Genomic DNA, 25399 nt, shown 5'->3' with positions numbered 1-25399 from the left:
TCAAGAGTGACAGCCCTGGCACTCCCAGATGGCCTGGCCTGACCTTGCTTACTCCATAAAAATGTTGTGAACAACCTGTAACCACTCTCAGAGCCCATTTGTGCCCTGAAAGAGAGTTCTCCTTTCTTGGAGCACAGATGATTTTCTTGCACTCCTCAGCCCAAGTGAAGCCATGTGATGTGAAGAAGAAAAATGTGTGGAGCAAAGACTGTTTCATAAAGCCAAAGAGTGACTTGCATGTTCCACTGGATCAAAGAAATCTCTGGGTGTTTTGGATTGTTTGGAACCCTTTTTGCTGCTTTTCCAGTGTACTGCCAATCTTGTGTGAGGGAGTGGACCTTTGGCTGTAGGGAGCCCAGACTCCTGCCTGTGTCCAGTAGCTCAGGGATGTTCCTGAGTGGCACAAATGTTGCTATTCTGACACCCAAAATAACTCCAAAATACACATTTGTTTATTCTGTGTGCAGTATTTCCACAGTTTCATAATCCATTGGCAGTTTTCTCCTAATTTAAAGTTAGCACCTGTGATGGCACCATGTAGCCTCTCTGTGCTCATCCTTCATCAAAACAGAGATATTTAGGAAGGACATAAATGCAGCATTTTTTTTTTCCTGCCTGTGTGCCTTCTGAAGATTTTTCTTGCAGAGAACCTTTGGGCAGCCTGCCTTGGAGAGGGCTCATGGCATCCCCACCTCTCCAGGTATATTTTTCCCTCTTTGCAACGAGGTGGAAACAGCAGCAGCAAGCTCAAAAATGAACAACCAAATGGCTGGACCTACAGACAGAATGGTTTGGTGGATTGAATGAAACAATCAGGACAAATTGTGCAGAAATCAGTAGAAACCTTCTATTGATGATGATTGCCCAGCTGATGAAAAATGTGATCAGTGGATAAAGAGAATTTAATGGAGTGCAACACGTGCAAGAGGAAAATTAAGGTGAATGAACACAAAGCATTTAATTGGACAAGCCATGTACACAACTGGTACCTGAAAAGATCACTGAATTTGCAGGCATACATTATACTAATGGGATGGATAGGCAGGTTTTCATAATTAATTTCTTCCTTTTCATCTCATGTCTGATGTCATTTTGACATTTGTGTCAGGCTGACAAAATCTCCCCACAAACAAAATAGGAACTCATGAGTCCTGGAGTGTTATTTATCTAAAAAACAATGTGCATGGGAAATAAATGCTTGTAATTCCAGGTTTTTATCCAGTGGAGCAATCCCAGGTAGGCCAGATATGCAGTAATTAAAAACTGAAAAGAAATCAGTAGGGTTCATTTAATTAGAAGTTCTTTGTTACTTAGACTAGTTTTATGCATTTGCCAGCTCAAGGAAGATTTCACAATGTGCCACTCTTTATACAGGCTTTAAGAGGTGAGCATTTGGTTGTCTGGTATTTGTGTGGACAGGGAGGTCTGAGCTTATTTTGGTGACAGAATTTGGAATTTGTATTATTACCATGGGGTTGTGAGGGACAATGTCAGCTTTCTAGATCCTGTGTTAGTCTTAAAATAACTATAATTGAGTTTAATTGCTGCAATATTGGGTCAATATCTTTGCTTGGAGAATATATCTAAATTTTTTCAAGGAACACGTTCAGCCTAGAAGCCACCAGGTTTTTTTCATGCACAAGGAAGGCTGATTCTGCTTGCAAGCAGAGGACCATATGTCAAGAACATGTTTAATTAAGGTGACAGGAATCCTGAGCGTGTTTTCCATATGAGAGCTCACATTTCTGAAAGCAAGGAGAGTTCATGAATTGCTTAAAATTGTTGCAATGCCCTGGGACCTCTAAAGAGTTGTCAGAGGAGAGCAGAAGAACCTGAGCAGTAAATTACCTGTGATGTTGTCACATTACCAGTCAGGTGGCTGGAAAAAGGAGGGAAAATAACAAGGCAAATTCTCTTTCCACTTTATGTCCTGGCAATAGCACAAATAAAAACTGGTTCTACCAAATTTTGTGAGTTGGGTTTTGTCCATGCCTGTTTCCAGTTGCTGTCTGAAATGAATTCTGGCTTAAAATATGAATCCAGAGCGTATTTCCAAGTTGGTGATACCAAGTTTTGGATACAGAGCTTAAAGGAATAAAGGATAAATAATCAAAGCAATAAAGACCTGATCCATTGCATTCTAACCGAGTCTTTGACTCAGATTTCACCTGTATAAAGGAAGACAGGCCACAAAGAGCAAACAAAAGTGCTGCAAAAGTAATATGTATTTATGTTAAAATGGATAATAAATGAGTTTGGACTTTTTGTCAAAACCAGGACAACTTCATGGTTACATCTTCAATGTTTATGTTCATATGTTGCTTATCAGAACAGTAAGTAGCAAATGAGCATCACTTCAAATATTGTTCAGTAAAATGGGCTGTTTAGCTTAAAAGAAAGAATTTACCCTAGACAGGGAGATGTCCCATATGCTGCTGTGATTGTAGTGATGGAGCCCTTGTACAAGCAAATCTGGGTAAATAATAGTAACACAACACAATTTATTTAGAAACACCAAAAATCCTCTGTGAATTTAATGCCAGATTCTTGACCCTGTTTGCTTTCTTAGAGGAAGTGATTAATTCTTCATGATATAACTCCCTTTAGGCTCTTATTCTGCTCAAAACATTTGCAAGCAGATTGCAGTTGCCAGTTTTGGCTTCAGCTTTATTTAGTGACTATTTTTAAATGTGTTATTTCTGAATTGGCCAGAACTGTAGAAGCTGTGTTTTTTTCAGCTAAGGAATCAGATTAGGGGAATTTGAATGAAACTGGTTTTGGTACCTTTTTTACTGAAGCAAAAACAGCGGCTTGGTGAGAGGTTAATTTAACCTCCTTGGAGCTTGTACTGCTGGGTGTTGGTGATCAGGGGGAGACTGAGCCCACGTTGGCTATCAATACCCCACAGACATTTAGAAACTGGTGTGTCTGCTGTGAAAAAAATGAATAATCACTTCTTAGTCTGGTTTATATCAACTTATAGTTGGATTCACAGAACTTTGGGATAAAGGTCCCTCTGGAAATTGTGCAGCTCCAGCCACAAGTTAAAGCAGGGTCAGGGCGAGAAGGTTCTAGAGGAAAACTCCCAGCTGAGGTTTGATTTAATGTGAAGATTTCACAACCTGTCTCAGAGGGAAACCTGGTCCAGTGCCTCACCATTCTTTTGGTGAAAACATTGTTTCTTAAATTTAAATGCAATTCTTTGTGCTTCAGTTGGTGCCAGTGGTCTCTTCACCTTGTGCTGACCACCACCCAGCAGAGCTGGGATGTTCCTCTCCCAGTCCAGGAATTTGCATTTCAGGAGATTCCTGCTGGCTGTTGATCCCTGAGGGAAAGATCCCATCAACTGACTGGAAGCCAAACTCACAAAAAATTAATCATTTGAACATAGTGGCTGCAGAGATAATTGAACTTACAATTTCATGTTGGATTGGATGGATTTATGGGAAGAACATCAGTTAAAAATTGACATATCCTGTATAAAATTGCTGTATCAGCAGCAAAATAAATAAAACATTCATGTGATTTTTGTTTTTGAACTTGCAATTTAGTTACTTAAATTAGTTTGAAAAGTTGACTTTTGGCTAAATCGTGTAATTGATTTTTTTTCCATAAAAATCTTTATTGAGTCTAGAAATTCCTTTTTGCAGGGAAAAATGAAGTTTTGAAGAAATGATTTTGTGGTAGCATCTCAATTTTATATATACAGAATGAATGTTAACATAAAGCTGTGCGAGAGCTTTCATTTCTTGTGTGGGTGTTCTTGCTTTTCTTCTTTTTATTACGTTGCTGAAAGAGGTTTGTAGAGATTACTGTTGAATATCACTGAAGAAATCAGAGAATTCAATCAGAAATCTGAAATGAGGAATGCAGTCAGAGGCTGTGGGGACAATAACAGTGACTTGTGTTGTCATATGTTGTTTAATTACCTCCTTGATGAATGAAGGTGTCTTGATGTGCTTGAGAAAGTAATGGCCCTTTAAAAGTGAAGAAGAAAGTTATTTTCTTTGCCTTTTGATCTATAGTTTACTCTTGCAGACAAAATGAAAATGTGTAAAAAGCTGAAGTTAAAAAAGTGAGCTGCAAGTGTAAGTAAATCTCTGTTCTTAGCTCCAATAAACCAGTTTTCCCAGCAGCTGCTGCTCTTGGTTATTATATCTGTTCAGTTTGCTTTCATCTGTGGGAAGGAGCTGAATTGCTTTTCAGTCTAATTCTTCCTTTCTTTTTGCATAAATTTATCTTTTTACCAAAAATTGTAAGCAAATGCTTGGTTTCATAGGCTGCAGAAGGCCTTGTGATACTGTAGATTTCAGCTCTATCTAAAGTAGAGATCATTGTTCTTCTGCCTGACCTTTTTAGTTAAAAGGGCTCTGAGTCACACCAGAGCTCTAAAGATCAATTTCCATCTGTGAACTGTAGTGACAGCTCTTTTCTGGAGTGAAATGGGTCAGAAAGCACAAGTTTGATCTGAAAATGGAAGGCTGTGAACTCAGAGGAGGCTGGCACATCACTTCCTGACCATCTTTAAGGAAGAAATCTCACTACAGTGCTGGCAAATATTGAGATTCCTTGAAATGCCATTGCAACACATGGTGTGGTCTTCCAGCCCATGGTGAGAATAAATCAGAATATGCAGGAGAGTGTTCTACCTATGTCAGAACTACTTGGAAGTCAACCCAAATATTCTGTGTCCATGAGGACTTAAAATTCCCCACAGAGCACTCATCTTTATAAGTTGGGGTGGATCTTTTCCACCTTAAAAGAATTAGTTGTGATCAGTCTCCAAATCCTCCTTGCACATGCAAATCCCCTTTGGGCAGCAAAAGGGGTAGACCTGACTCACATAAGATCATGTTCTTCTAATGCAAACAACTCTGAGTCAATCCAGAAGTATTTCATTAAAATCAGGAGTACCAGCTACAATTCTGCTATAAGCAAAAGAAAAATAACTCAATAAACCCCTTGAAATTGAATAATAAACTTAAAATGCCAGGCACCTTCCTTTAGAGGTGGCTGACTGATTAATCAAACAGCAGAAATCTCAGTCATAACATTTTCTGAAAACATTAATTTAGGTCTCTTGAAAGCAAGGGGATATTAAAAGGCTCTTGAGATAAAAGCTATGAGATAAATGCAGGAAATCAAGTATATTATTTATGCCAGAAAGAAAAAAAAAAAAAAAAAAAAAAACCACCTGCAAAAGCCTTATTTGGATTTTACTAATGCTGTCAGTTCTACACAGAAAACATGAGCTATTGCAGGTAATTTTTCCCCCTTCCTTCTGCAGAAGGTTGAACAAATAATGACATCAGTGTTTTCTCAAACAAAACCTACATGACAAATATTTATGCAAAATACTTTTAAAACTAATACTGCTTTTTTGGAAACAACTGATTTGTCTTGTGGTTTTCTCTTGAGACTTTCACTTTTCCTTTGTTTCAACCTGAACTAAGACAGTGGGTTTACAAGTCTCTCGGTCTGGTTCTTACATTTTATATAAGCACCTAGGAACTTTTGGAGAATTATTATGTTGAGGTTTTCTAATCATGTTGGAGGGCAATCCAAGTTGGATTTGTGGATGAAATAGCGTGGGAAGTATTTTTTTAAAAAATCACTCACAGAGGAGGTGGGGGGATGTAAGAAATCTCAGGATTATTTTACTGAGGGAATTAATCAGAAAATAGAAATCAGAATGATCAATCTGATATTTATGCTACCATAGCATTTCCACAGACACTTGGGACTAAATACAATTTAGTATGACTGCTGAGTCTTATTTAAAGATATTTCAATATCACTGAAGATTTAAAACATCACTTGCTCAGTCATGCAGGAAGTCCTCTACCATATGAAAAGCTTTTTTATTCTTCGTTTTATTAGCCTGTCTTTGCTGGTCTCTTCACCCTGGGACCCAGTGACAGGACACATGGGAATGGTTCAAAGCTGTGCCAGGGGAGGTTCAGACTCCATATTAGAATAAATGTCTTTGCCAAGAGGGTGGCCAAACACTGGAAGAGGCTCCTCAGAAAGCTGGGCAGTGTTTCCAAGCCTGTCTCTGTTTAAGAGGCATTTGGACACTGCTCTTTATATTTTTTTAGCTTTTGTTCTGCCCTGCAGTGGTCAGGCAGTAGGAATAGATGATAATTGTTGATCCCTTCAGTCTGAAATATTCTGGTATTTTCTGTTGTGTTCTCCATGTTCCCTGCTCTGTCTGCCTTCACTACTTGCTTGAAATCAGTGAGTTTGTGTGGATGAACACAGGGAAGGTCCTGTCTAAACAAATCAAACTACTACTTGATGTAAATATCAAAAAAGTCAATAGGCAATATATGAAAGATATTTGTGCTGTCAAACCATAGGATATGATCTCACTTTCTGGTATTGTTTAGAATGGCAAGGAGGCTGGGAATTTCAATGAAAAATGTATGCAGAGAATGCCTCTTGCAGCAGGACAGGTGATGGGTAGAAGGAGGAGGAGAGGAGAGAGAGCAGGAGAAAAATTTGGATGTGAATATCCATGGATCTTGATTCTATGTGTTGTTCTATCGTGTTCCTTGGAAATGTGAATTTACCTCTGACAGTTGTAGTCCTGATTAAGTGGTTCACAGACCAGCACTGCATTTACCTGGACATGTCCCATTCCCCCCAGCTGAACCCTGAAAGCATTCCCAGGATTCATCCAAAGTTAAGTTTCTGTCCAGTCCTCTCCTCGGTTTTGGGAGGAGAAGAGAGAAATCTCTTGGGTTTTTTTGTTTCTCTGAACCAGTTATAAACTTTGTGACAGCAGCTTGGGTGTGAATTGTCTTCTCAGGCAGGTAAAGAATCCACAGCAGCTCTCAGAACATCCCAGCAACTCTGCTGGTTAATATTTTATTGTCTCTCTCTCTTCACAATTGACTGCTCCACTCAGTGTTTGTCACCGTGTGGAGCATTACTGTTGTATTATCCCCAAGGAGTTGCTTTCTCTGATGGTATTAAAGCTGATTATATAATTTATGCTTGCAGTAGACTTGCCTGATGAAGCACTAATTAAATGAATGTAGCATTTGTGGTGTTTCTTGCTGTGCCACGACAAAGGAAAAAGGTGACTGAGAAATGTGATGTCATTAGAATGAAAGGATAGGTAGCTCCTCCTCCATTTTTCCACTAAAGAATTAAAATTAGTCAGTTGTAAGAACGAAAATATTTTTACATGTTAAAAGACATCCGTTTGTTTGAAAAATTAAAGTGATTTATGTGCTTCGGAGTGAAGAAATGATTGAATTTCAATAGAAATGTTTGCTATCCTGATAATTTTTATAAAATATTACCTCAGTACTTGTAATTATAGTTGGGTATCTAAATTTGAACTGTTAATTATCTTCAGCTAGGAATTTTATGGAGGATAATCATATTTCCTTCACTTGAAAATGAACATTTTAAGTAACAAATGAGGTACAAGCCACAGGTTTTTGGCAGTAATTGCTGCTACTCCCCTATTTTCAAGATAAATCTCTTAATTAACAGCTGTATGACACTGTCTCACTGAAATATTTCATCCTTTTATAAAAGAATCCAGGGAAATATGAAATGGATTTCTTAGATATGCAAGGAAGAACAGAAGTCCTGTGGGGTTTATTGGCTTCTTAATTCAATCTCCAAGTATTCTCAGGAATGGTTATGTTTAATGCCTCTTCCCTGACATAATTACCTGTGAATACTCAACAACAAGGGCTGTTGGAATTCATGAGGGGCTTGTGAAATGAACTCCTTAATGTTTCGTTTTCCAGCCTTAAGAGTAAATCAACTCTTTGCAGCCTGTTTGAGGTTCAGATTACATGTATACCTCAAAAAGATCTTCCTTTTTTTTTTTCTGAATTAAAAAAAAAAAAAATCTGTAGGTTTTTAATACAGGAATCCTGGCAGTGTTAAGCAGTGGTTTTTCACTGGAATTTATCCTACCTGGCCAACACGTTCTATGAATTAGTTTTACACAAAGGGTGTAGGGTCACTGCAGGGTTTGGCTTGGAAAGGACATTAAAGATCATCCAGTTCCACCCCCTGCCACAGACAGGGGCAACTCCCACTATCCCAGGTTGCCCTGGAACCTTCTGTTCTCCATGCTGAACAACTCAGTTATTTAGCACTTTAAAAAATTGTATTTTCTCCCTGTTCTTTGTATGTTTATTGGTATTAATCCCAAATCTACTGTGTACTCCACAGTGGAGAGCAGCTCTAGTTTTGCCCTCTTCATGTAACAAATTTCATTCTAGACTGGATTGGCAGTGAAGACGCCCAATTGTCCAGTCCCTGATTTTCCCAAGAGAGTTATTTCAAAGTCTCTCTCAAGAGAGTTTCTGGCAAGTTTGGAGTCAGTAAATTCAGTGACAGTACAATGCTGCTGTGCAGCCATTTTCCCCTTCACTTTGAAAGTGGGAATGAAAAAGGCTCAAAGTCATTTGCCTTCACCCTGTCCAAATTCTACTTCTTTACATAAAACCTCAGTGAAAAGTTCCTCTTGGGGGTGGTGGATAGATCAGGCTTCATTGCTTTGCAACTTGCAGTGTTGCGGGAATAAATAATATTTTCCTATTCCTGCTGTGCGTCACACCATGGAAAAGAGAAGCAGTGATTTTCTGTATAACCCTTGCTGCTCAGACTGGGTGTAGTCCTGGGGTTTCTGCCCAGACTGGGTGTAGTCCTGGGGTTTCTGCTCAGACTAGAGGTTTCTCTAGTTCCTTTTTGATTTAGGGGGATTATTTGCAGTACTAAAACTGGTGTATTCCAGTAAACTCCTTGACACTGCTGACCATGAGTTTGACATAAGCATTTTGATCCTCCACTGTAAAAAATTTCTATCCATGGAGATACTCTTCAGCCTGACACTGTTGTACACCACAACGACACAAAGACTCCGACTTCAGAAGGCTGAAACTGACTCTTTTATTCTTGGGAAGTGTCTCCCTTTTATACTGTTCTACAAAGACCAATGTGATTGGTGAAACAAAGACCAACTTCTTCAATCACATTGGTCAGACCAGAGGGACACCAAGAAGAAGTCACTCCTGGGGAAAAGAGTGCAAACAAAGTTACAGTTACAAAAACATGTCTCTTCTTTACAGAAAATTCCCTGGGAAAAGAATTTCAGAAAACCAAAACATCTCAGGCATGAACCAGCCTGTTTTCTAACTGTGTTTTACATGCTAATCTGTATGCTTGGGCCAATTTCCTTCAAACAAGTTTTAAGTTTCATGCACATCCCTGAATGAGTGATGCAAATGGTTGGCATGGTGAATGGAATGCCAAGAGGTTGAGCAGGATGTGATCCTTATCCAGGGTGCTGCTGATGGTATAATTGCAGCAAAGCAGGAAAGCATAAAGTTACCCTGATCCGTTGGTTGGAACTTGATATCTCCCAGTGTTGACCTGGAAAAGAAAAAATTGCTCTTGGTAGAAATTATTTGTTGTTAAATACCTCATAAATGCCCACATGGACATAATTTATCCTAGAGCTGAAGAGGCAGTGATCTAAGGCTTGTGCCTAGATACTGTGCTTGAAAAGAGAAATTATTAAAAGTAATTCCAGGATCTGAGTTGGTTTAATCTTCTCTTTCCTATGTTCTCAGAGAAGGGGGATTTTTTCAAGGTTTCTACCCGCAGAAATGGAAAAGTAGGCTGTGGAACAGGTTTGCTTTTAGGACTTTTTGTAAAAGGTGTCATGAACTGAGCAAATCAAAACTTAGCTCTCATTTTTTGGTGGCAATGAGATGCATCCTGAGGCCACCTTGGGAATTTCAGGTGAGATGAGGTATCTAGAAAGGTACATAAAAAAAAGTCACCAAAAAAAACCCCCAAAAGTTAATAAGAATTCACTGTGACAGTGTTTCAAAACCAATCTAATGACTAATGCTCTTGCTTTTCAGATAATATAAGTCTATTTTTGTTCTAACATGTCTCTGTCTCCAACATCTCTTCTTTATTTCCCAGGTCTCTGCATACATTTGTATTTTGTGATGTGCTTTTCATGTTGCTTCTGCTGAACTGTCATTCTCTGTGAAAAGAAATTGATAAAGCTAAGCCAAAGGGAAGGTGATTGACTGTCCCACTTGGAAAAAATAACTTAAAAAATATTTTGTGATAATAAACTCGTAACATTCTTTGGGAATTGTACTTCTATAAAATGCTCTTTGAATTGAATTTCAGCATTAAAATGTATGCACTCATTTGGTATCATACTTTTTCCTTCAAGAAAGATAAACATTTCAGTCTTTGAACAGGGTGAGACTGAAAACATTCAGCAGTAGCCCTAGCTGCTGGGATTCCTCAGTAGGCTGCTAAGCAATTCCAGTGATGAATTCTCTATGTTTGCACTTGGGAAATGTACAGCAATCACTGCAGAAATAAAGCATTTGCAAAGAGCTGGATGGTTTTATCTGGTCCTTACAAAGGCCATTTGGATGGTTGTTTTGTAATTTGATGTCACTTAAGCAAGTTGAGGGGTTTTCTTTAGTTCAGAAACTGCTTAATGTAAAAAAGTCATTTGTTGTCTGCTTAGCAAAGCATCCATTAAAACTTGAGAGGCTGAAGATCCTCCTGGGGTAGTTTAAATTTCAGAAAAACACTCACAAAAGCAATTACATTTTAAAATGAATAATTTATTTGGGGTGCTTTAGATCAGATTCTTGTTTACAGTTTCTCACCTTATGCATTTCAATGTGGTAATTGGTTTGGTCTGTACAGAGAGGTTTTTCAACTTACCTAAATCCCCTGTCTGGAGGGAATCAGGTGTCAGGATGGGATCTGTGGTGTCTCCAGGTGCTGTCATCCTCCTTATTCTTTCTGAACTCATTGTTGTTTTTTTTAATCATAGAAACAAACTGAACAGTTGAGTCTAATGTATTTTTATTTATTCAGATAATGAGAATGTATTTTAAAGCAATGGAACAAGCCATGACAGAACCTGTGGCTTGTCTCATGAGAGTTTTTCCTGAGTTCAGCAACTTATGGTATCAGGATTTCGATTTGAGTTAGCTACACCAATTGGTAAAAATATCTCATTTCCTCATTCCTTTCTCCTCTTACAGCATTTAAAATCAATTAAATATTTGTGTCTGGAATTTGTATCAACATGTTTATTGTGTTGACTTTGTTTTAAACTAAATCAGACTGATTTTCTTCTATTCATTTACATCGACGTCTCCAAAAAGGGCTGGTTGGTATTTTATATTGCTTTTCCCTTCTTTATATAAAGAGAGTTTGATTTATTTTCTGGAAGAAGGCAGCATAGAAGTGTTTTTGTATTGCTTTGCTGAATCTTTGGGATCTGTCTTCTTAATAATTTTTACTAGAACAGTAGGCAGGGTGTAACCCTTCAGGGCATGTGTGTATTTGCATTTCCTTCATGATGCTGTGATGTATTGACTCCAGCTGGTGCAGGGAAAAAGTGCTCAAATATATTCTACTGATGGACCAATTCTTCAATGCAAATATCACCTTTAGGCCAAGGATTCTTGAAGAGTGAATTGTTTTTCTTAATGTTCTTGACTGACATCTTCAAAATAGAGCCATCAGGCAAAGTTGCCCGCATGGGGTGCACAGCAATTGAGTTGTCTTGAATTCTGTAGTTACTTTTATAATGGATATTTCACATCCCAGAGCATTTTTGCTGTTAATTCCGTGGTTTTTGCTGCTGACTCTGCACGGAATGGGGCTGTTGGGTCAAGCAGCTCTTTCTGGATTTGCACTCTGCAGGGTGAGGGAAGTCAATCTGAAATTCTGCAGTGTAAGGCTTTTCTGCACACTGTTAGTTCTACAGCCACAACATTAGTATTATATATTAATGTATTATTAGAGTGTTGTATATTTCTTTTTCCTCTTATATGAGGTGTGGGTTCCCCCAGAGGAGTGTTTGTGACTCTCTTCTTTCTGCCTTTTTTAGTTTAGAGGAACACATCAGCCACCTAAGGCAAGATCTGCCTCTGTGTTTATTACAAATGTAGATCCTGCTGAATTTCCATGTTCTTCATGAATACCTCCTTCTGGAAATGTGGCAGACCCTGAAAAGAACCCCACAAATTTGGGGTGAATAGTCTTTTTAAAATATCACCAGATTCTCTCTAGAGCCCTTTCAGCTAAATCTGCTACTGCTGTGCACCATGCTGACAATTGCTGGTAAAATTGCCTGGTAAATGGTAATAATCCTAAATATGAGTCTGTGTGAACTGAACGCCTACTTTAGAGTTTGGACAATATTCCTTTAAGCCTTCTTAAATTGCTGGGCAGTGTAGATTGCCTGAAAATAAAACCACAAAGCAATTGATTCTTCTGCCTGGGAATACTGCCTCCAGATTTCAGTACACCTAAAAAATAATAACCTGAGGTGAAAAACAGAAATCTAAGAAAAAGCTATCCTTGGAGTGGGAAAGTTTTTTTGCTTCAGGATTGCATTTGGTATTGCAAATCCAAGACAGATTTCATTTTTATCACTCCATTTACTTATCTGGAAGATAAAATGATACAAACAAGTCCTTTCCTTGTCCAGTGTCTCTCTGGAAGGTTTAAGAGCTGCAACAGGAGAGAAGTTCAGTGCAGAAATTTGGTGCCTGAGTTCTCCCATCACTGCCACTTGTGCATGTTCTATAGAATCTGGGTAATGGAACCTAAAAATCTCATTTAAATGTAATTCAATTACAGTGCAAACTGTCTGAATCCTTTTCTGCTTTGAACCTTAACATTTTAGAATAGGTCTAAAATCAGGAAAGATGTGCTGAAGGTTGAAGCATGAGAAAGCTTTTGTGATTCATGTTAAAAATTTGCTTAAATGTTTAATTTGGTGTCTGGTGTCTTCCCCAGAGGAAAAAGGTAAAATTGCTGAAGGAAGAAAAAAACCCCTAAATTTCTGTGGGATATGTGAATGTCTAGAGACAAGACAGTGTTTGCAGACATGTCAGATTATGTGAAAGCTGAGTATATATATATATATGTATATATATATTAGAAAAAAAATCAAATTGCTTCTGAGTGTTCCCTTGTCTGGTTGCTTGCTTTGCTCCACAGGTAACACCACTGCTGTGGAGAATATGTGTATGTCATGGATCTTGTTGGAGAATGTTTTTTCCCATTCACTTCCAAAAAAATGCGATTTTTTTAGAGTTCACAAGGTCATGACTTCTTTAATAAAAAAACCCCAACCAACCAGTCAACCAACCAACCCAGTGCTAATTACAACTTACTGTAGTGATGTGTTCTGCTTTATCAGTTGCATTTTCAGGCCTTGGCTTCACCACCTTCTACCTGGCTGGGAAGCTGCACTGCTTCACGGAGAGCGGCCGGGGGAAGAGCTGGAGGCTCTGTGCAGCAATCCTGCCCCTCTACTGTGCCATGATGATCGCCCTGTCACGGATGTGTGACTACAAACATCACTGGCAAGGTGAGACAGGAATGTGCCCTTTTCTCCTACACCTCTTTTTTTTCTTAGTTGGCCATGTTTTTCTTTGATTTTTGAGGGGTTTTTTCAGTACATCGTGTGAGTTCAAGCACAATGATGTGCTATAGATTTTCCCTTGCTCCTGGATTAGTGCTGGGGTTTCCTAGCAAGGTTGAATTAGCTGGCACTGACCTTCAGAGCTTCAGGCCTCTGCCACAGCATCCTCTCCTCCCTCACAGCAGGCACTTTTGGAGTGCAGCACCTCATCAGATCAGCTGCATCTGTCACTGTTGTCTCAGAGTCCTCCAAAATTCAGGTGTAAGATGTAACTGATGTAGAAGTCTGTTTATCAGTTACACAATTGTGTGTGACAATTCAGAAAGCACTGCCATCAGTTATTTTTTTTACCATTTCTTGACCCTCTTCATGGTCACCTTTGTAGCTTCCTTGCTTTACTCATGTCTTCTGCTAAGTAAACCAGCCTGTAATTACTTTTTTCTCTATTTGTCCCTATATTCCTATAAGAAGGAGCATGCCTGGGATTTCTGATGCTGTTTATGTAGGTCATCTTGTCATTCTGTGGCATTGCCAGTACTGCACGGCTGGCCTTGAAATTGAACTCGTCTCAAGGTCCTTGAGTGCTCCTTTCAATTACCTGAGATTTCAGTTTCACACTGGTTACATGCTGTTTCCTGTTCGCCAGCACTGTGGTGGCTTGACCCTGGTTGGACACCAGGTCTGTCACTCCCCTTCCCAGCTGGAAAGGTGAGAGAAAACGCAGTGAGAGGTTCACGAGTCGAGATAAGTTGAGGAAGAGATCACTCAGCAGTTGCTGTCACAGTGCCTGGAGCAGCTCCTGGCCCTCCTTCCTCACTGACCTGGGGGGCAGCAGGGCTGTTTCTCTCACATGTTCTCACCCCTCTCTCCAGCTGCCTTTGTATTATTTGTCCAGATTTTTTTCCCAGTTTTTTAAATCTATTATCCCAGAGATGCTCCCACATCCCTGCTGTGCTCAGCCAGTGACAGATCCATCCTGGAGCTGGCTGGTGTTGGCTCTGTTGCATGTAGAGAAGCTTCTGGCAGATTCTCGCAGAAGCCACCCCTGCAGCTCCCTCTGCTACCAAAATCTGGCCCCAAATCCCAGTACAAAGGCACATCATTCTGGTGGTTCTTTCACATAATTTCACAGAATTCACAGAATCACTGGGTTGGAAGAGATTTTTAGGATCATCAAGTCCACCTCATCCCTAACAGCTCAACGAAACCACGGCACTGAGTGCCACATCCAGTCTTTGTTTTAAACACATCCAGAGACGGTGATTCCACCTACTGCCTGGGCAGTATATTCCAGTACTTTATCACCCTTTCTGTAAAAATCTTTTTCCTAATATCCAGCCTGTATTTCCCTTGGTGCCGCCTGAGGCTGTGTCCTCTCCTTCTGTCAGTGCTGCCTGGAGAAAGAGCCCAACCCCACCTGAGCACAGGCACCTTTCAGGGGGTTGTACAGAGTGATAAGGTCACCCCTGAGTCTCCTTTTCTTCAGGATAAACAATTCCAGCTCCCTCAGCTGCTCCTCACAGGGTTTGTGTTCCCAGCCCCTCACCAGCCTCGTTGTCTCCTGTGGATGTGCTCAAGTGTCTCAATGTTCTTCCTAAACTGGACACCCAGAGCTGGACACAGGACTCAATGTCCATCCTAAACTGAGACACCCAGAGCTGAACACAGACTCGAGGTGTGGCCTCACCAGTGCCCAGTACAGGGAAAGAATTTCAATTGATTGCTGCACTGCTCTGTCCCCCTGAGCACCTTCTTGTCTCACCCCGCAGCCACATCACCAGAAGCAATCTCAGCCATGCTTTCTGTCATCCTTCTGTGCTCCTGCTGGTCTCCTGCAGCTGCCTAACCACCAGCCATTGGCCTTGACATGTTCTCTGAGGAGCCTCCTGGTTTCCAGGAGAGCCTTCTCTTCTTTCAGGACTCATTACTCTCCTTTTCTCCATGACCTCAGCACAAAACTGCTGAGCATCAGGGGCTGCCTCACCAGGCTGACAGGAGGCACAGAAAACACCCACACTTGGCCTGAGCTCTCTGCTGAAGAGAAAAGGAGTGTGAAGAAATGTGGAAGGGTACAGGTTTACTCTGGAGTTTGGAACACGTGTTTGCAGTGTGTACTATCTCTTACCAGAATTATTTATGGACTGAAGCGGGTGCTGCGAGGTTTGATGGTGTGCTTTGTGCATGCTGGAGGAAAACTGCACCCAGGGGGTTGTGACTTGGTTCTTCACAGCTGCTCCTTTTCTGCCTTTGAATTTTAAGGAGATGGAGCTGCAAACTCATCTCTTCCCAAGAACAGTGCTGGCAGACGTTATCCTGCAGGTGACCTCTGCTTTCCCCTGGAGGAACTGTGCTCCCAAGGGAGAGACTTGTTCACTCTGGGCACAGCACAGAACCTCAGGCCTTGGCTTTTATGCTCAGCTAACTGTGGTAAATTATTTATGGTGGCTTTGTGCTGGAGCCTTAGCTATGAAGTGGGAAATGAAAAGGGACCATCAGTTTGGAGTCCAAGACTAAGCACAGTGCAGGTGAAAGATGGAATGGAGTGTCCCTGTATTAAAAATCCATTGAGTGTGCTTACAACATTAATATTATGAGAGCTTTATGAGCTCCCTTCAATTTGGCTGGAGAGAGTGATATTCAAGGCTTCAGTATTGCTATTAGTGAGTATTAGGTTATTTCACTGTGAATCCTGAATTCCTGAATATATCAATTCCCTCCTGTACAGGCTCATAATTCTGAAAATGTTAATTTACCCATGGGATAAGGGAAAATTTTCTAGTAAATTCTAGAAAAAAGTAAAGTTAAATATGGAGAATGAAAGAATATTCTTTTCCCTTTACAGACAAAGGCAAAAAAGGGGAAAAATAAAAATAGGAAAGTTATTTCTACAATGAAATTAAACAAAAGACAGAATTGTTTTTTTCAAAAAGAGGAGTTAAAAAGCTGCCTGTGTTTTTGTTTATTACCCCCAGTAAAGCAAGGTCAGTAAGACAGAAACCTTTGGCATAAATCATGTCATGAATTTGTATTACTGTGGTGCCCAAGCTGAGGCCCAGAGTTGCATAATTTGTGTAAAGATTTTGAAAGAAATTATCTGGGCAAGTTTTCATCAAGCCTTAAAATTCCGGGGAATTTAAAGAGGACTTGAAAAGTCTGGTGTTTCTCCATGATTAAAAATAGTAATCATAAGCTTGACCTGATTGTTAAGCAATAGAAAAAAGCAGCTGGAACACTATTCAGTCAAAGTAGGATAATCTGAGAATTGCACCCAAGAAAGGTTTACAGAAAATTAATCTTGTCACTATAACTAAGTTTTTTACAAGTTGATTGATGCTGTGCAGTGAAAATTCTTGCCCTCAGTACTTTTAATACCATTATAGTTTGGTAGGAACAGGCTGATGAAATCAGTCAGCTTCCAGTGTGGGTAGGATAAGTTACTGTCTGCACACAATCACCTTTTAAATTCTGGTTTGAGCCTCTGTTACATTAATTTGTGATAGATTCATTATGTCCTTTTGTGTGGAGGAAGAGAACGTAGGATTGGAAGGCATCTGCTGGGTCATTCCATGTAGTCCTGTTCCTCAAATGTGACTTACAGTCACATTTCTTATATTTATCCACCTCAGTATTAAATTTTTCAGGTTTTCTTGCCCTAGCCATTCTTGATAAAAGGCGTCTCACTCTGATGATTACAAGCTATCTATTACGCATTGAAAATTGAACCACATGTTTGTTCTAATAAAAATCACACTGAGAAACCAGAGTATTTAATCTGTATTTAAGGACTTCAGGCAAAAGTGATTTGTATTGATTTACCCTTCTTTGCCAGTAAACTCAATGATTCACCATTTTCATTACACTTTGGGGTATTTGAAATTGAAAGAATGGAAACACAGGTATACAGAGCTGATATGGCACTGAATCAGTCTTGTTAAAATAAAATGTGTTATCAGGTCATATTTTAACCAGTGCCTTTTGCCTCACTTCATTATTCTTCATGTTAAATCTGAGGCTTTAACAGAGTGTGTATTTTCAGTGAAATTTTTGTCTTGTTGATTGTAAATGAAACACAAGATGAGGTGAGTATTTTAGTAAGAGGTAGAACCAGAAACAGAAGAAATCCTCTACAGAAAATATAAAACTGCCTGTGTGTGGGAACTGCAAATATCTCATCCAGTAGCCTTATTTTATCTTTATTTTCTGATAGGAACATGGGGTAATAAAAAACATCAAAGAAAGATATTGAAAAGGTATTATATCAATCAACAGGCATGCTGAGTCTTTGACCTTTCAGATGCTTTTGGTAAGAATTCATCCAACTTGAAATTGTTCTTGGCAGTCTGCTTTTGTAAGTGGGAGAAGATCCATGGGTTGCCTACCCACAAATGGTCAGCTGTGATCTGGAACCTCAGGAGTGTTTGATACCCTGTGGAGGTAGTTCTATTTGCAGTGTTCATCTCCCAAAACTTAACCAACCATCTACAATTTGGGTGTTCAAAATATTACACAAGCCCCCCCAAGGACTGATTTTATGTGTCTGGTGTGGTTGTGATATTCGGTTCCAAATTCTTAAGGAAAATTCAAAATTCACATTTTCTGTGTTAAACACTTTCATGTCAACCAAGTGTCTTTTATTTGCAATTGTCACTCCCGGCTGCCCTTTCCCTGGTAACTTGTTCCTGGTTTTGTTGATTTTTTTTTCCCCTCCAGATGCTTTCGTTGGAGGGATCATTGGCCTCATTTTTGCTTATATTTGCTACAGACAGCACTACCCTCCTCTGGGTAATACAGCCTGTCACAAATCTTACGTCAGCCTGCTGGATCAGAACTCAGTGAAGAAGGAAGAGAGACCTACAGCAGACAATGCTACTGGGCTGCCTCTGGAGGGAATAACTGAAGGTCCCGTATGACTTTGAGAAATGTGCAGAATGAACTTTTAGCCTTCTCACATTTCCTCCAAGCTGGTCTCTTAACAGTGGTTCTTTTTTTTTTCCTTTGGTTTCTTTCCTTTTTATAAAGGGAATTTAAATATTTTATTTTTAATGCCATGATACCATCATACTTTTAAAGTTAAACTTTCAGTTCATACTGACTTGCTGAATTATCTGTTTTCGGTCTACGGCAAACAGGTAGAACTACTCGAGAGAAGGGAAGAGAACTTTATTACACTTGTGTGGGGGAATGGTTAAGAGAGCAATTTTGAGATGTGGTTGAGCATAATCTAGATCTGGAAACAGATTTTCTGACCTACTGAGTATCTTCTACAAAGTTCTGGTCATCTTCAGCACTCATTGATTTAGATGGGTGGTGAGCACTTTCATCAGGTGTTCGACAGCTGTAATTTGATAATTTAGGGCATCATCCTTATGTTTATCTTGCTGCCTTCTGACATTAACAAAAATCTCCACATGCTGGTGGAACTTTGTATTATTAATTGTCAAGTTTTGCCAAGGTCATTCTGAGCTACTAATGACTAAGAAGGTGAAAGGTGTGGGTGCTGAAGTGCTTGTAAGAACCAAGCCTTGTGCATTAGTAGTTGCACAGGATGATTCTCATGTTCAAGAAATTCCTGTTAAAATTACCAACTAAGAGCAACATCCTGGATGGATTAGAAACTTGGTATTACATCATCAGCAATTTTTGAGAACTCTTGCAGTATTTACTGTCAAAACAAATCGAAAGGAAAAAACACCCATTGCATTTAACAAGCTGAAGTCTTTCAAACAGGTGTTTAAAACCCCCTAAAACTGGGAGGATAAAGAAACACAAAGTTTTCTGTGGATCTCGGTGTGCCATGTTCATTCTTGTGTAGTGACTCACTGCAGCATTGGTGATCTGAGGAAATGCAAAGATTCTCATTCGTGACTTTGGGCACCCAACCACGAATGCTTGTGGTGGTTTTCCAGCCCTGTAACACATCCAGAGGAAGGCTGGAGGCAGTTTTCCACTAATCCCACCCCACATTTTCAGCTCACCATGCTCTTGGGCACGGTGCTTGCCAAGGTACCTGAATTGGAGCTCAGCTGAATCAAACCACTGTTGGAATGGAGGAGGTTGACGGGTGTGTGACCTAAGTTAATTTATTATCAATGGGATTCTGTTTGTTGCGTGTGCACTATGCAGTATACATCACATTCCTGTGAGATGATGTACCTTTGGGATGGCAGAATGTCAGATTCCAGGTTTTTTTCTCCTTAGGTATCCTGTGAAAAACGCAGGCAAAATATTCCAGCCCACACCCTGGCAGTTGAACATTTCTTGGAGCAATCAAGATAATGTTGATCAACGACCACAATTACGGTGCTTCAGACTGGAGGAGACTGCTGCCATGATTATAATTTCTGTGTTCCTGTTGGAATATGCATCGGCCTTGTAGACATTTTGTGATTCAAACAGCTCAATGTCTTTATGTAAGGCTTGTCATTTACTTTCCTCAAAGCTAAGCTTTGTAGATTTCTTTTTTTTTTTGAGAAGAACTGCTTCCTGATTGGCAACACTTGAATTTTTATAAAAAGCAAGTAAATTAGGGTCCCATTAAAAATAAACCTAATAACTGTGTACAAGAGGATGCAACCTTTCTGTGTATAAACTTAAATGGTGTTTGGAAATGGCTATAAATACCCTCTAAATATAAGTGACATTAAGGAACAGAATGTAACAGGAGTGAACCGAGGAGGTTCTGCAGAAATCAGGCCTTGCAAAGCTGGTACACTTTAACTGTGTCAGAGGGAGGATGTTTCACTCACAAAATTCTGAGCTCTACAGCAGAGACAGTTGAACTTAGCTGTGGTTTTCCTGGTGAATATACAGTAATTCACAATGCCAGCATCAGCAAAGCAAAATTATTTGGCACTTGCACTGGATTTGACAGAACACTCCTCTGGCGTGGTTGAGTTCTTAGAATAAGAAATCCACAGAGTTCAATGGAGGTTTAATCTTCCTGCAAAGTTTTCAAACCATCCTACAGAATTCTGTAACAAATATAGTTTTCTATTACTCCATGTGGGAGGATTACTGAAAGCCCCAGAGTCAGGGTAAGGCTTAGCCATTAGCTCTTTCTTTCAGCAGGAACCCTAGTCTTCCAGGTTATATGCAAATGTTAAAGGAAAATAAAAATAAATCTTCAGTCAAAATTAGAAGTTTAATACTGATGCATAGAGCATTTTGCATGTTTTTATATAGATCTGGCTTATTCTCAAAATGGAGTGGGGGCTTCTAAGTGTGCTGTACACATTCTCAGTATTTTAGTGGCTTTTGGTACAGACAAGCTGTCTTTGGGATGAGGAAAAGCTCGTACAGCCCTCGAGTGAGTGGTGGCTGTTCAAGGTTTGGAACATGGAGTGTAATACAGCATAAAAGCTGAAATTGCAAGAGTAATTGATGACCTCGGAAAAGCAGTAAAGAATAACACATTTTAATGGGAATAATTAAATCGAGAGTCATAAAGTAGACAATGTAAAAGGTTTGATTAAAACATAATTAAAATTATGGAAAGCTTAATGGAATGAAACTTGTGGAGGGATCTGTAGGTGCCACAATCACCAGTGCAAAGTCAGCATAGGGAAGGCATTTTTGTGGATCAATGTATTTTAATCTCATGCTTTCTCAATGTGAAGGAGATGTAATGTTGTAATGCACCAATAAAACAACACATGAATGTGGGTTTGTACATCTGCGTGTTATCATTTTTTTGAGAAGAATATCATTTAGCAAGTGGTTTTCATTAATAAATCATGTTGAGCATCACACACACACACACACACAAAAAAAAAAAAAACCTAAAGAAACAGTGGTACTGATAAACAGGCATTACTGATGCTATTAAAATGGAACAGCCTCCCTCCTTTAACCAAAATAATGCTCTTCAGCTTTCTTCCAGGCAAGGGTACAGTGTAAGTCTGCAAGGCTGAAATCCTGTCATTGTTACCCAGATAAAACCCAACAGGTTCCTGGTCCCATTCCATATCTCAAATAACACTCCAAGTGCCACATTTAATAACAAATGTGCTTAGACTAGAACAGAAGAACAATATCAAATCAAACACAGCAGGGATATCCTGAAACCATGAGACTGGGAACCAGCAAAATGTCCCCACAGTGAATGCAAATCTCCTTGGGTTAGGAACAGAGCATCTGTGCTAATTCAGTCAGATTTTGTTGCTTTTTCTAATTTGGTCCTCTATTTTTTTCCTTGTGCATAGGACAAATTATTTCTATTTAATATGAAAAGAGTACCTCATTTTCCTTCTTTCTACCCATGGCAAAAAATACTTAGCTGTGGACTGGGGGGAAAAAGCCACCCTAAGCTATGAAAAAAGCCATATTTTTGTTTTGTGGTACTAAAATTCTAATGACTTTGGAAAACTGCTCTGGGTCACTGAGCACATCACATCCTGCAGGTGGAATAAAGCCTTCACATGGGTTTTCCTCTCAGTCTTATTTTTTGTCATTTGTCTTAAAATTGCTAAACAGGACCATGTTGTTGGACAGTTAGGAGGAGCAGCCACAGGCAGTATCTGAAATCAAATTTCTTATTACTCTTACCCATCTTTACAAGATACAGAGTCTCACCTGCTATCTCAGAGTACACTACATACTTGTCTGATAAGCAGAATGATTACATGGCTGTCCTAAGAGGCTGAAACTAAATTAGAGGTTTCCACTAGGATGCACCCAATTTAATTCAGTTTATTATATAGAGAACTCCTGTTCTACAGGTGTGCAAATTACTCTCTGCTCAGGAACTTGCTTTGAACAGAGAAAAAACATTATCATTTTGCCATTAAATTAAAATCTGCTCAACATGTATAAAATTAAAATGACAAGACTGGGTGGGTAACTCCTGATGCACTGAATTGATGCAATGAAGAGATTCTCTTTGCAGATGCTGCAGGATTTCTGCTTTAACTTGCAGAAATTAAAAAAAAAAAAAAAAAAATCAGCATTCAGACTGGTCCAGACTTTGGACCTTGTTTGAACCCAAGTAATTGTAACAAGAACATCTGAGCTGCAACAGATGCATGCTAAAATTACAGAAGTGAAGATCTGTTTGTTATTATTTCCTGGAAAAAAAAATCTTTCCAAAGGGAAAAGCTGAAGGCATTTGGAATAAGGCACAATAGGTAGTCTGAGCGGCAAGGTAGGAATGGGGCATGAAATAGAAAATCCTCAGCCAGTACTTTGACTTGGTAAAAACAAGGGCGTTTTCATTCAGCCTGTTCAGGAGGACTGCAGAAAGTCAAGCATGAAACACGATTGAAGCAGCTCCATAAACCTTAAACCTTTGGACTGAGTCTCTTTGTTAGTTTGCCAAAAAAGCTCTTAATTTCACTGGGCAGATTTGCAGCAGCCATGCATTATTCTGCCAAGCTACTGAATTTTAACAAGGTTAAAACCAGGTTTATTTCTAGGAGTGGACGTGGCTGGGCACAAGGACACTGGTTTTTATTCCAGTAATTATCTATGGCTTGCTTTTATTTTGCCTCTTGTTCACAGACGTAATTGTGCTTTTTAATTACTACCCACAGCTCTGTGTTGTCTGAGCTCCTTTTGGGTGCCTGGTTCTTTCTATGTGCAGAGCAGTCTCTCTTCCTCCTGGTGATGAGAAGGGGAGGAGAATTGATGGTGACATGCACACACCTTCTGGATGGTGTCTCCCTTCCTTTTCATCTTAATTAGACTTTCCAAGTCTCATATATGAGCAACATGCACCCCCAACACAGAGTGCAGCTCTAGAAAGGACCAGATGTCATTGCAGAATTGCCCAGCTGAATCCAGACAAGCTCCAGCAGGAGAGCTCAGATTGCCAATGTCCAGTACACAGAACCTCTCCCTTTGTAAGCCAAAGGGCATTTTAAAGAATTTTAAGGCTTTTACAGTTCTTAGTGTTGCAGTGAGGAGTGGTCAGTAAAGGGAAATTTCCAAATGCACTTTCACTCTCGAATTCCAGTGACTTCTCCCTCTGATTCACAGCTGGAGCCAAAGCAGGTTTCTGTTCTTCCCATTTCCCAGGTTACTGGCTGAGCCAACTCACATCTGGTCTGGGGGATGTGTGAGGGACTGGTGAGTGCCCTGTCACACCTCTGGTTGGGAGACAACAGTTCAAAACATTGTGGTCAGCATCGCTCTCAGAGTGACCTGACACCATTCAGATTAAGAGACAAGAGCTGCTAATTGAGATCCAAGCCCATCACTTAATGCTGGAAGAGATCTAACCAGGAGAAGTTTGATTTATTAGTTCTAGCAGGTTTGCCCAGTGCCCCTTGCTGGACACACAGAGTAGGTGGCTCTGAAGGCTCCCAAGGGTCAGATTATTGTCAAAAATCTCCTTAAGCTTTTTATTATTTGTTTTTGTGTGTGTCGGGGTTATTAGGAGAAGGGTGTCACCCTCTATTGAGGGTGATATTTACAAATCATTTATTTCTACTTAGCAGACCATTGTGAAATATCTCCTTTATCGGGCAGGCTGAATGAATACACGATTCTGTTGTGTCAGTCTGTATTCTGTTCACATCACCCCTTATCAGCATTACAGAGCATTTGTGAGTACAAAAACCCATTTCATCTTCATTCCCAGTCCAGCAGATTGAAGCCACAATGCAAGTTTCAGATGTGGGCTCCCGCTGGAACCAATATAACACGGTACAAAAGGAAGGGGAAAAGAACATTACAGCAGTGTCACAATGTCACTCTAATCTAAGAGGTGTAAACTTGTCTAGTGAGTGAATGGGATGGAATTCATATCTGCAGCATTGTTCGACAAAGATAAGGCAACTTAAGCATCCTGTGGATCACTGAGTGTGGAAAAGACTGGAGCTGGCTTCTTCAAACAGATCATTGCACCGAGCAAAGGGATAGAGATCATATTTCTGAGGCTTGTTTGGGAAACAGGAATTCCCTTTCATAAAGGTGGGGAAATATTTTTAGTTTCATGTGTTAACAAAACTCATAGGGATGTGTTAATGGAAAAAATATAATCTCTTGTTACATCTCAGTATATAAAGATTGTGGGAGAATGATTTCCACTCCTGCTCGTTTGAGGATTCCAACCTTCTCATGTCAGGAAAGGTCCAGAGTAACAGGGTTATTCTTGAGTGGGTGAATTGTTCCTTCCTAATTTGCTCGTTTCCTAATTCCACTCTGGTCTGAATAATCTCCCTTGGAATTTCAGTGCAACACCTCTGCTTCTGTGAATTCTCCTGCTGGAAAATAGCTTCATTTTAAATTTTGGCCAGTTTATTTTCAGCATCAGCTGGAGTCTGAAGGAAAACTCCTGTGCTACTGACCCCAAAAGGGGCGAGCACAGCTGATCATAATATTCAGTTCAGGCTAATGGGGAATGAGGATTGTCACAGAAAAACCCAGAAAAAGCCAGCTCCTGCAGCAGCACTTGGAGCAAGAGCTGGCAGGGGAGGCACAGAGGATTGGTGGATGGTGCAGGAAGAGGTGCCACAGGATTTCATTATCAGTAAGTGGATTTGCATTTTCCATGGGGGGATGAAAGCAGCCTCTGCTGTATTTGGGATTTCCCAAAGTAAATGGAAATAGATCAGTTGTGAGTGCATTCCAGCTGGGAATTTGTGAGGTTGAAGCACTGCATGGTTTAATGTAGAGAAACTGTGGGGCAGCTTATGTGCTGTGGGTGAAGGGGGGAGCAGAAATATTGACCTTGTTTCTGTGTGGCCCTTACTTTGTTGGAGGTTTCTGCAGCGGGGGAAACAGAATTATCACCTAAGAAACTTTTCCAGCCTTTTTTTCCCTTCTTTTTCCAGCCTTTTTTTCCCTTCTAACCAACGTTTTTGTTCTCTTATCTGGCATTATAAAACTCTAGGTGTACTGGCTTATAACCAATCAATATTATAAATCTCTTCCAGCCTTACTTTTATCGAATGATTATGCTGAAGAAGCCAACTGGTTGTTTGAACATGTATTTATTTG

General features: G+C 39.9%; 1 protein-coding gene across 1 annotated transcript in view; it reads left to right on the top strand.

Moving 5' to 3' along the window:
- Positions 1-21131, top strand: part of PLPP4 (phospholipid phosphatase 4) — a 50153-nt gene extending 29022 nt beyond the window's left edge. Inside the window, exons 6-7 of the mRNA XM_066323478.1 lie at positions 13238-13408; positions 18173-21131. Coding sequence (XP_066179575.1) covers positions 13238-13408; positions 18173-18372 — 371 coding nt within the window. The 3' untranslated portion in view covers positions 18373-21131. The remainder of the gene's footprint in view (positions 1-13237; positions 13409-18172) is intronic.
- Positions 21132-25399: the final 4268 nt, after the last annotated feature.

Source organism: Sylvia atricapilla, chromosome 8 (genome assembly GCF_009819655.1).
Source record: "Sylvia atricapilla isolate bSylAtr1 chromosome 8, bSylAtr1.pri, whole genome shotgun sequence".
Classification (NCBI taxonomy): domain Eukaryota; kingdom Metazoa; phylum Chordata; class Aves; order Passeriformes; family Sylviidae; genus Sylvia; species Sylvia atricapilla.
The sequence above is the reverse complement of the archived record's forward strand: the minus strand, read 5'-3'. Positions and strand labels throughout refer to the sequence as shown.